Source organism: Ascaphus truei, chromosome 19 (genome assembly GCF_040206685.1).
Source record: "Ascaphus truei isolate aAscTru1 chromosome 19, aAscTru1.hap1, whole genome shotgun sequence".
NCBI lineage: Eukaryota > Metazoa > Chordata > Amphibia > Anura > Ascaphidae > Ascaphus > Ascaphus truei.
Window position 1 is genome coordinate 11625757 of NC_134501.1, and position 12376 is coordinate 11638132.

Consider the following 12376-nt stretch of genomic DNA (forward strand, 5'->3'; position numbering starts at 1 on the left):
AGAGAGAAGGGGGGGGAGGGGGTGAGAGAGAGAGAGAAGGGGGGGAGGGGGAGAGAGAGAAGGGGGGGAGGGGGAGAGAGAGAAGGGGGGAGGGGGAGAGAGAGAAGGGGGGGAGGGGAGAGAGAGAAGGGGGGAGGGGGAGAGAGAGGTGGGGAGGGAGGGAGGGAGAGAGAAGGGGAGGGGGAGAGAGAGGGGGGGAGGGAGGGAGAGAGAAGGGGGGGGAGAGAGAAGGGGGGGAGGGGGAGAGAGAAGGGGGGAGGGGGAGAGAGAAGGGGGGGAGGGGGAGAGAGAAGGGGGGGAGGGGAGAGAGAAGGGGGGGAGGGGGAGAGAGAGAAGGGGGGAGGGAGGGAGAGAGAAGAGGGGAGAAGGGGGGGAGGGAGAGAGATGGGGAGGGGGAGAGAGAGAAGGGGGGGGAGGGGAGAGAGAGAAGGGGGGGAGGGGAGAGAAGGGGGGGGAGGGGAGAGAGAGAAGGGGGGGGGAGGGGGTGAGAGAGAGAAGGGGGGGGGGAGGGGGTGAGAGAGAGAAGGGGGGGGAGGGGGTGAGAGAGAGAGAGAAGGGGGTGAGAGAGAGAGAAGGGGGGGGGGGAGAGAGAGAAGGGGGGGAGGGGAGAGAGAGAAGGGGGGAGGGGGAGAGAGAGAAGGGGGGAGGGGAGAGAGAGAAGGGGGGGAGGGGAGAGAGAGAAAGGGGGAGGGGAGAGAGAGAAGGGGGGGAGGGGAGAGAGAGAAGGGGGGAGGGGAGAGAGAGAAGGGGGGGAGGGGGAGAGAGAGAAGGGGGGAGGGGAGAGAGAGAAGGGGGGAGGGGGAGAGAGAGAAGGGGGGGAGGGGGAGAGAGAGAAGGGGGGAGGGGGAGAGAGAGAAGGGGGGAGGGGGAGAGAGAGAAGGGGGGAGAGAGAGAAGGGGGGGAGAGAGAGAAGGGGGGGAGGGAGAGAAGGGGGGGGAGAGAGAGAGAAGGGGGGGGAGAGAGAGATGGGGGGGAGGGAGAGAGAAGGGGGGGAGAGAGAGAAGGGGGGAGGGGAGAGAAGGGGGGAGGGGGAGAGAGAGAAGGGGGGGAGGGGGAGAGAGAGAAGGGGGGAGGGGAGAGAGAGAAGGGGGGAGGGGGAGAGAGAGAAGGGGGGAGGGGGAGAGAGAGAAGGGGGGGAGGGGGAGAGAGAGAAGGGGGGGAGGGGGAGAGAGAGAAGGGGGGGAGGGGAGAGAGAGAAGGGGGGAGGGGAGAGAGAGAAGGGGAGGGGGAGAGAGAGAAGGGGGAGAGAGAGGGGGGGAGAGAGAGAAGGGGGGGAGGGGGAGAGAGAGAAGGGGGGGAGGGGGAGAGAGAAGGGGGAGGGGAGAGAGAGAAGGGGGGGAGGGGAGAGAGAGAAGGGGGGAGGGGGAGAGAGAGAAGGGGGGAGGGGGAGAGAGAGAAGGGGGGAGGGGAGAGAGAGAAGGGGGGAGGGGAGAGAGAGAAGGGGGGAGGGGGAGAGAGAGAAGGGGGGGAGGGGAGAGAGAGAAGGGGGGAGGGGGAGAAAGAGAAGGGGGGGAGGGGAGAGAGAAGGGGGGGAGGGGGTAGAGAGAAGGGGGGGAGGGGGAGAGAGAGAAGGGGGAGGGGGAGAGAGAGAAGGGGGGAGGGGGAGAGGGAGAGAAGGTGGGAGGGGGAGAGGGAGAGAAGGTGGGAGGGGGAGAGAGAAGGGGGGGGAGGGGGAGAGAGAAGGGGGGGAGAGAGAGATGGGGAGGGGGAGAGAGAGAAGGGGGGAGGGAGAGAAGGGGGGGAGAGAGAGAGAGAAGGGGGGGAGGGGAGAGAGAGAGAAGGGGGGAGGGGAGAGAGAGAGAAGGGGGGAGGGGAGAGAGAGAGAAGGGGGGGAGGGGAGAGAGAGAGAAGGGGGGGAGGGGAGAGAGAGAGAAGGGGGGGAGGGAGAGAGAGAGAAGGGGGGGGAGGGAGAGAGAGAGAAGGGGGGGGAGGGGGAGAGAGAAGGGGGGGAGGGGGAGAGAGAGAGAGAAGGGGGGGAGGGGGAGAGAGAGGAGGGGGAGAGAGAGAAGGGGGGGGAGGGGGAGAGAGAGAAGGGGGGGGAGGGGGAGAGAGAGAAGGGGGGGAGGGGGAGAGAGAGAAGGGGGGGAGGGGAGAGATGAGAAGGGGGGGAGGGGAGAGAGAGAAGGGGGGAGGGGAGAGAGAGAAGGGGGGAGGGGGAGAGAGAGAAAGAGAAGGGGGAGGGGGAGAGGGAGAGAGAGAAGGGGGGGAGGGGGAGAGAGAAGGGGGGGAGGGGGGAGAGAGAAGGGGGGGAGGGGAGAGAGAGAAGGGGGGAGGGGGAGAGAGAGAAGGGGGGAGGGGGAGAGGGAGAGAAGGTGGGAGGGGGAGAGAGAAGGGGGGGAGGGGGAGAGAGTGGGGAGGGGGAGAGAGAGAGAAGGGGGGAGGGAGAGAAGGGGGGGGGAGAGAGAGAGAAGGGGGGGAGGGGAGAGAGAGAGAAGGGGGGAGGGGAGAGAGAGAGAAGGGGGGAGGGGAGAGAGAGAGAAGGGGGGGAGGGGAGAGAGAGAGAAGGGGGGGAGGGGAGAGAGAGAGAAGGGGGGGGAGGGAGAGAGAGAGAAGGGGGGGGGAGGGAGAGGAGAGAAGGGGGGGGGAGGGGGAGAGAGAAGGGGGGGAGGGGGAGAGAGAAGGGGGGGAGGGGGAGAGAGAGAAGGGGGGGAGGGGGAGAGAGAGAAGGGGGGGGAGGGGGGAGAGAGAGAAGGGGGGGAGGGGGAGAGAGAGAAGGGGGGGAGGGGAGAGAGAGAAGGGGGGGAGGGGAGAGAGAGAAGGGGGGGAGGGGAGAGAGAGAAGGGGGGAGGGGGAGAGAGAGAAAGAGAAGGGGGAGGGGGAGAGGGAGAGAGAGAAGGGGGGGAGGGGGAGAGAGAAGGGGGGGAGGGGGAGAGAGAGAAGGGGGAGGGAGAGAAGGGGGGAGGGAGGGAGAGAGAGAAGGGGGGGAGGGGGAGAGAGAGAAGGGGGGGAGGGGGAGAGAGAGAAGGGGGGGAGGGGGAGAGAGAGAAGGGGGGGAGGGGGAGAGAGAGAAGGGGGGGAGGGGGAGAGAGAGAAGGGGGGAGGGAGAGAGAGAAGGGGGGGAGGGAGAGAGAGAAGGGGGGGAGGGAGAGAGAGAAGGGGGAGGGGAGAGAGAGAAGGGGGGAGGGGGAGAGAGAGAAGGGGGGAGGGAGAGAGAGGAGGGGGGAGGGAGGGAGAGAGAGGAGGGGGGGAGGGGAGAGAGAGAAGGGGGGGAGGGGAGAGAGAGAAGGGGGGGAGGGGAGAGAGAGAAGGGGGGGAGGGGAGAGAGAGAAGGGGGAGGGGGAGAGAGAGAAGGGGGGAGGGGAGAGTGAGAAGGGGGGAGGGGAGAGAGAGAAGGGGGGAGGGGAGAGAGAGAAGGGGAGGGGGAGAGAGAGAGAAGGGGGGAGGGGGGAGAGAGAGAAGGGGGGAGGGGGGGAGAGAAAGAAGGAGGGGGGGAGAGAGGGGAGGGGGGAGAGAGAGAAGGGGGGGAGAGAGGGGAGGGGGGAGAGAGAGAAGGGGGGGAGAGAGAGAAGGGGGGAGGGGGAGAGAGAAGGGGGGGAGGGGGGAGAGAGAGAAGGGGGGGAGAGAGAGAAGGGGGGGAGGGGGGAGAGAGAGAAGGGGGGGAGAGAGAGAAGGGGGGGAGGGGGGAGAGAGAGGAGCGGGGGAGAGAGAAGGGGGGGAGGGGGGAGAGAGAGAAGGGGGGAGGGGGGGGAGAGAGAGAAGGGGGGGGAGGGGGGGAGAGAGAGAAGGGGGGGAGGGAGGGGATGAGAGGGAGAGAGAAGCGCGCTCAAATTGGTAAAGAGAGGGTGTGTGATGGAAGGAAGCCAATGGTCCCAACTTGGGCTAGGGGGGAGTCAGCAGTAATGCATTTCTAGGGAGTAATACAGCATTAGAGAGGAGCAGGCACAGAGGGGAGAGAGCCCCTGGGATGATAGGTGGGGGAAGTCTCTCCCAATGCAGACTGGACACCTCGGCTACTAACTAGGCTTTCGGGGCAGCTTGATATTCTAATAATTATTCAAGAAATAAAGCCAAACCAGTCTTGAATATTTTGCACGTCTTTCACCTCCTTATAAAAGCCCGGACTTCCCCCTGTCTCCAATTTGTAGGTGTTTCACGGACTCCCCTTTTTACACCACCACCATTTGCTGGAACCTATAACTATTCTCAGTCCTTTCAACATAGCAGTTTACTGCAGATCATTTTTACCCTTGCGCTGCCAGCGGAGATTGCAGTGTGCAGGCCTCTCTGTCAGTGAAAGGGTTGTGTTCTCACAACCCAGGGGGAGCATGAAGGAAAAAAACAGAAAAAACACAAACTAAGTGTAGACTGTATAATTCAGTGTGACAATATGTGAAAAGCTTGGCTCTCGTGTGCAGCCTACTCACAGGATAGCAGTAGGGTACGGGCAAATACAGGATCTATGGAGTCTGTGACGTCTTCTAGATGTAGACAGGATACCTCTCACATTCACAAATCAAATGGATGAGAACATGGAAAAATAGAAAGAAATCTCCATGGTGCAGATCAATGGTAAAAAAGGATAACTTTATAATGTAGCTAAAAAATGCGCACTTACAATGTAAAAATTAAACATAAGCATTTATCACTGTAACAAGTGACTCAGGAGTGATAGGGATATGGCCACCGCTCACCGCACCGACGTTGCTTCTCTGCTGTTCGCCGTGATGCTGTCAGGAACACCTCCAGTGCTTTCCCCGATGCGATACGTCACTTCCGTATTACCGAGTTACTCCTGACGAAGCCTGTTGTCCTATTGGGCGAAACACGTAGAGTGGACCCGCCCAGGAAGTGCAAGGATTGGTCCTGCTAGCCGTCCATCACGAACAGCACCGGAAGTGACGCGACGGAGCTCAGTGCGCTAACCGGAAGTGACGTATCGCATCGGGGAAAGCACTGGAGGTGATCCTGACAGCATCACGGCGAACAGCAGAGAAGCAACGTCAGTGCGGTGAGCGGTGGCCATATCCCTATCACTCCTGAGTCACTTGTTACAGTGATAAATGCTTATGTTTAATTTTTACATTGTAAGTGCGCATTTTTTAGCTACATTATAAAGTTATACTTTTTTACCATTGATCTGCACCATGGAGATTTCTTTCTATTTTTCCATGTTCTCATCCATTTGATTTATGAATGTGAGAGGTATCCTGTCTACATCTAGAAGACGTCACAGACTCCATAGATCCTGTATTTGCCCATACCCTACTGCTATCCTGTGAGTAGGCTGCACACGAGAGCCACGTTTTTCACACATTTTCACACTGAATTATACAGTCTGCACTTAGTTTGTGTTTTTTCTGCTGTTTTTTCCTTCATGTTCCCCCTGGGTTGTGAGAACATATATCGATCATCTGGGACCAGTGAAGACAGTCCCTTCCAGAGGGTTTGAGCAGGGGTTACAACTTCTTATATACACTTGATTCATTGCACTATTATTAGTCACTTATATTCACGCACTTTATTATAAGTTTAAAAAGTCATTTATTCACTAAAGTATTTGTGATCACTAGTATTGTTTCAGCGCCTGTTTTTACACTATCACCTTGTCACAAGTGAAAGGGTTAAGAACAATTCTTTTTCTTCTACTTTCCCTCCTTAAGATTTTGGGTTTTGTAATTTTGTGTTGGTGTGTTTTAAAAAAATAAAAAAGTACTGTACTACAAATTCCATCAAATCTGAGATATAGGCGAAAACAAGGATCATCAGAAGGGATGTATGTATAACTTTATTTATGTAGTGCCCACCATGTACTCGGCCCTTTACAAAGACCATACAGTACAGGGAATTATAATACAATAAGTGTAACAAAATGAGATAATAGGAAAGGAAATCCCTGCCCCGGAGAGCTTACAATCTAAGTGGTGTACAGATGTCGTAACGGACTTGGTTTCCCCAGATACTACAACATATCCTGTCATAACGAAGAATATCACAGAGTTTCCATAGGGTTCAATGGCATTGTAGGTGCAGACCTATCACATGTCCCACCCTAAGGCCGTGTCCATAGTGGATCCGACGGCGTGAGCACCAATTACAAACAACTGGAGGCCATTGCTCATGTCCATAGATCGTGAGCGCCAAGGCGGCCGATGTGTGGCAAACTTGGTTGAATTTGCCACGCGATGACCGGTCACGTGCGTGGTTCAGCCAATGAGGGCGAACGTTATGTCGCACCCTCACCACGCCCCCACCCTCCCCATCGCGCAACCCTGCAGGCCATGGATCTCTTTAAGTACAGGTGCGTGTGATGTCACTCGGTCCCGAGCGCCTACTATGGACGCGGCCTAACGCTTTAGAGGCGACCATGACCACTACATCTGTAAAAGTTCAACACCTGTCATATGGGTTTGAAGTGCTAAATGAGCACGATCAAATAAATGTATGTTGCACTGGGCCTTTCTGTTTCTGTTTTTGTAAATACCATAATAGTATTTCATGTTCAGAAAGAAAAAAAACTCTTCAATATGTAATGATACAGCGTATCTCTATACTCTTCCAGATTCTTCTTCCCAATCCACTGTTCCTGTTTGTTGATTTTATGTTGCATGTTTCCTGCTGCTACTGTATACAAGTCAAAGTAATAAGACGTGAGAGCCCTGCTTGCTGTTCTCATTTTTAATTTGGGCCTAATAGGTTGTTACTATAAGGAATTGTATCGATTTTTTTTTTTAAAGGTGTTCAATAACATTTTTTTGTGGTTCTTTATTTAATTTAAAGACCCTTTAAGTATTGGAAAATATGTAGTCATTCTCAGCATTAATCATACTCCGTATTATTACTAAGTGCATGTTGAAATATTTTCCACTTACTCAATTAAGCTAATATGTCTCCCATGTTTTATAGCAACGTTTGTGCCTTCACTCAAGAGTGAGCACAAGCCCTACAAAACGGCAGAAGGTCAACTCCACCATGATCAGATGTGATGTAGCAACTGAAATCCAAAGTCTTTTCAATAAACGATATCAATACAACAAGGCACCAGACTCAGAGTGGCATCTTCCCAATGTTTCCGAAGCCTTTAGTTCTGAGCATGAAGAATTCGATCAACTTCTATCCTTGAAAGACTCTCTGAACAATGTAAAGAACCTTCTGAGTGATAAGAAGTTGGATGACTGGCATCGCCACACCTCCTTCACCAACAAGGCTGGGAGGATTATCCCAGAGGTGCGAAGAGCTACTAATGCAGAGCTGTGCACCCAGGCCTGGTGCAAATTCCACGAGATTGTGTGCAGCTTTCCACTTCTGCCCACTGAAGCTCTTTGGAACCATGAGATAAACACAATTCATCTCTGTGAGGCTCCAGGGGCTTTCATAGCCAGTCTAAACCATTACCTAAAAACCCAAGATGTGCACTGTGACTGGAACTGGGTGGGCAACACTCTAAACCCTTACCATGAGGCTAATGATGGACTGATGATGATTGCGGATGATCGCTTGATAGCTAACACATTACACTTGTGGTTTTTTGGTCCAGACAACACGGGGGACATCATGATTCCAAAGTATCTGACAGGTTTAGAGCAGTTCACCAGCAACATGTCCGTACATCTAGTCACAGCGGATGGGAGTTTTGACTGCCAAGGCAATCCAGGTGAGCAGGAATCTCTTGTAGCTCCCCTACATTATTGCGAAGTGATCACCTGTCTACTCACGCTCAACCTGGGAGGGTCTTTCGTCTTGAAAATGTTCACCCTTTTCCAGCATTCTTCAGTCAACCTCATGTATCTCCTGAACTGCAGCTTCCAGCAGGTGGATGTCATTAAACCGGGGACCAGCAAAGCAGGGAACTCTGAAGTCTATGTGGTATGTCTAGGTTACTTGGGCAGAGTGGCTATCCAAGAACTACTGACAAAGATGATTCAGAACTTTGGGACAGAGATTGTGAACAAGTCCCTTTTCCCTCAGAGATTCCTACCCGAGTCATTTTTGAAGTGCCACCTGGAATGTTGTGCATTCTTCTACAAACATCAAACAGAGACAATTCTTGACAATCTGCGCCTCTTTGAACATATGGGAGAGGAAGAGAAAGTCAAGTTAAATAACATGCGGGAATATGCAGTTTCATACTATCTCCAGCAATTCCAAGTGAGACGTATCCCCAGAAAGCACTGGCTGGTAAAAAAGTTGCAAGCTGGTTGCAGCTTGAATACGCGTTGGGTGGGAATCCGTAACCGCCGCACCGACACCTACAATGAGAGAAAGCAGCTGGAAGCCCTAACATGGGCAGAGAAAGTGGCACATGGTTATTTCAGCCCCTGGTTGAAACCGCATGTTGAAAGCAACATGGGAACTGGCTGCTTCCTGGAAGAGTCCAACTGCAATCTAAAAGACGAAGAGTGGTACCCCCTGGAGGGAAAACGGCTGACGAGAATCCAGAGCTCATCCTTCTGTGACAGTGAACTGTTGAAGAGCCTAAATGAAACTATTGAGGGGTGTTTTAAGGGAGCAGCAATCAACCTTCATGCATTACCAACTTGCCCATCGTGCTGCATTCTTACTGAAGAAGCTATTGCCTCTGAATTATCAGGTCAGACAGAGAGCCACCAGCATATCCTGGTTGCTGGTGCTCAATCTTTGTTTGAGTTTCTGAATCAAAGGCAGGTAGCCTCCCGTTTTCTCGAGACTGCACTATCGTACAACGGCTGTTCTCTCCTTCATGACGGAGATCCAATCTATCAGCAGCAGTTTCTTGACTGGGTTCTTTGTTCCTTGCCGCAGCTGCAGACGGGTGATTCATTGGTGCTTCCAGTCCTCTCTTGCTTCACCCGTTTCACAGCAGGTATTATCTACATATTGCACCAATGCTTCCAGCTCATCACCTTCGCCTGCCCCACTACCAACCTGACTCCAGGAACAGACGCTGTGCTACTCTGCTGCAGATTCCAGTCCCTCCCCAGCGCTGCTATCCCTCACTTTCAGGACCTTCAGAAGCTCACAGGCTCTTTAATAAGTTCGGGTTCACCCCACCAAGTGTTGGAGTCTGTGCCTATAGAGGCTCTGCTGAAAGGACCTTTTCTAGAGTTTTTATGGGACCTAAACTCTGCCATTATCACGTACAGGCTGCATGTGATTGGACAATGTGAAAAGTAAAAGTAATTGGCTTGTACAATGGGATTATCTGATAGTCCCTCGAATCCAGACATTCCCACACCAAGCAATTTAGATGTGAAGTTCACAGAATGTTTGATCCATATTTGCTAAATGGTTCTATTCCAGAAGACCTCTTATGGCCTATTATCTTTGAATAGATTGTTAGGTGTCTCTTGGCACGGGGGAATGTGTGTCGTGTAAGAGAACAGTCAGAGAGGAGTACATGCACACTGCAATATGGTGTTTGAGGGGGGTACTTATCTGCCGGTGCACTGGGTCCAGGGAGGTCCAGACATCCCAGGGGAATACAGAGTAGAGAAGAGAAGCAGGCACACGGGCTTATGCAAAAGGTATTTAATGTGCCACAAAGAAATCCAACGTTTCGGCAGAATCTCGCTCTCCTTAATAAAGGCAGTGCGATTCTGCCGACACGTTGGATTTCTTTGTGGCACATTAAATATCTTTTGGATAATCCCGTGTGCCTGCTTCTTGTGTAAGAGCACCACAGAGTGAAACATGGGCCTGTGTGTATTGTGTTGTATCAACTGGATGTGTGTGTATATATCTACACATACACACGTGTGTGTGTGTGTGTGTGTGTGTGTGTGTGTGTGTGTGTGTGTGTGTGTGTGTGTGTGTATAATATATATATAATTCACATTTTCTTTTTAATTTTCTCAGTGGGTAATCACTGATTTACAATTCACTGAAGTGCTTCTATAGCCCTGCGGGGCTCTAAAGCCAAAATCTTCAGACAGAAATGTTCCATCGTGAAGCACAAAGCATTTTCCTTTAGCAGCTGCTTATTTTTGTTTCTTCATTTCATTTCTATGTTCCATTGAGGGGAAACATGTGCTTGGCTCTCCCTGCAGGTCATTTCCGCTGTCCTTTGTTTATGCCAGTTACCTCTGACAGAATGATGTCGCTTTTGTTGAGCTGCAGTCAAGTCTATTGCAAAAGGTCTTGAGTAACGTGTGGAGAATGGCGGTGTCCATGTAGCTTTAAGCGTTTAAGGCTCTAGAAGGATGTTGCTGGAATCTGACCAAATCATGTGACAACCTTTTAATTCCACAGCCGCTTACACATTAAAGCGCCAGCCTCTTTCTGGATCCCATACATATGTATTTGTTTTTATGCAAGTTGGCTCGAGAGTTATGTTCATCATTAATTAAAAAATTATGTTAAAATAATGTGTGGCTCACTAAGAATGACCACTTCCGTGAATTCTCATAATTTGCTTGGTTCCCAATGGATGCAACGGCGCCACCACCGTACCACTCCGTGATATGTTCATACACTCGGAAAACAGAAGCATGATCGTTCAAAGCAGGGGTGCGCAAACTGGGGGGGGGGTGAGATGTTCTGGAGGGGGGTGTTCAGAGTTTATTGAGGCCCCGCGCTCTTCCCCACAACATTTTAAATTAAATGCCGGGGGAGGCGAGAGGCCTCTAACGTTCTCATACCTGCTCTAAGCCAGCTTTTCGGCGATGCGTCGCCATGGCAACACATGATGCCGGCTATGCCAGAGATCCAGTAAGGAGGGGGGCGCAAGCAGGGGGGGGGAGAGCAGACAGGGGGGCGCAAACATAAAAGTTTGCGCTCCCTGGTTCAAAGTATTTGCCTTCGAGCTATTTGTAGAGTGGATTTCCAGCTTACATTTCAAAGCTGTTCTATAATCTGTATATTTTATTATTTGCTTTACATTGTACGGTGGGGGTTTTTTTTGTCACTTTTTTTAATTTTATTTTTTATACCCACCGTAACATTATTTTAATGTCTGGTTAAACCAGGCCTGCACAACTCCAGTCCTCGAGGGCCGCAAACAGGCCAGGTTTTCAGGATATCCACACTTCAGCACAGCTGGCTCAGTATGACTCAGCCACTAATCAAGCCAGCTGTGCTGAAGTAGGGATATCCTGAAAACCTGGCCTGTTTGCGGCCCTTGAGGACTGGAGTTGTGCAGGCCTCGGTTAAACCCACTCACCAGCTTCATGTTGCATAGCCAGCAACATTGTACTGATGAGACCCAAAAGGTCGAAACATCTGTCTCCATGTTGGTTTACGGGCTCTGCACTTCTTTAACCCAGGCCGTGCTGAAAAGCTGTGTAATGCGGCAGGCATGTGCTTATAGGGGATCCATGTTAAATGGATAAAAGGTAAGCGTGACACGCTGTGCTCATTTGCATGTCATTACCCAGAATCCCTGGCTGCTGTGGTAGCACTGTTTGCTATGCGATCATTGGGAAAGACCGGTTTGCAGAACTGTGTGAGACATGCAAATGTTCCCACAAGTGGTATTTGCATATGTTTGTATGTCGGGGTGTTGCCAACTGGACAGGATTTCCGTATTCATTCTTTGCAAACCTTAAAGAGGCGTCTGCTCCGCGAATATCTTATGCTGTGATACAAATATTACCAACAGCATTTCTGACCAGTTATTACTTGGCTTAAGCCAGGGGTGCGCGAACTTCTCGCTGCGGCCAGCCTGCCGGCAGCGTTCGCGACCCCCCTCCTAAGATTCGGCGTCAAATGACGTCACGGTCATGTCACCCCGCTGCGTCATTTGACGCGCGTTACCATGGCGATGCGTCACAAGACCCCGCGACCCTAGAGATTCTCGCGCCCCCCCCCCCCTGCCGGGAGCCGCAGCTTCGCACACCCCCCTCTCCTAAGATTCTGCGTCAAATGATGTCGCGGGTCATGTCACCCCGCTGTATCATTTGACGTGCGTTACCATGGCGACGCGTCACAAGACCCAGTGTCCCTAGAGATTCTCGCGCACCCCGCTGGCTTGAGCAATTCCACTTCAAGGTGCAGCACATATTCGATTGAAACTAAATAATGACATATTAGGCTGATATAGGAGATAGATGTCCTTTGTTTAGTCAGACAAGTATAATATCAGGGTGGCTTTTACTGCCCCTATTTCCCCTTATCTGAGCCTTGTCATTGTTACATTTTTGTAATTCATAAATGGAGGAGGGAATGAATCTGATTCTCACAATGTTGGAGTGGAGCAAGAAGATTAGCAGGTAATCAATCCTCTATTCAAACTACTCGCTAGAAGTCAAAACGAAGAAACATGTTCAGACTCCCAGCAATGATTTTTACACATTTACACTTAAAAATAAAAACAATAAAATCACATTAAATCAGCAGTCATCCCTGATTGCAATTTTTTGGGCATACTTTTTTTTATTTTTTTTAAACTTTATTCCCCTTCTAACACTGTTTTTATTGTTTTAAATCTGGCACTCGATTTAGGAGACTTTAAATGTTTGAAAAA

General features: G+C 51.9%; 1 protein-coding gene across 1 annotated transcript in view; it reads left to right on the top strand.

The window, feature by feature from the left end:
* Positions 1-10199, top strand: part of CMTR2 (cap methyltransferase 2) — a 69691-nt gene extending 59492 nt beyond the window's left edge. The window contains exon 2 of the mRNA XM_075576573.1: positions 6844-10199. Coding sequence (XP_075432688.1) covers positions 6844-9090 — 2247 coding nt within the window. The 3' untranslated portion in view covers positions 9091-10199. The remainder of the gene's footprint in view (positions 1-6843) is intronic.
* Positions 10200-12376: the final 2177 nt, after the last annotated feature.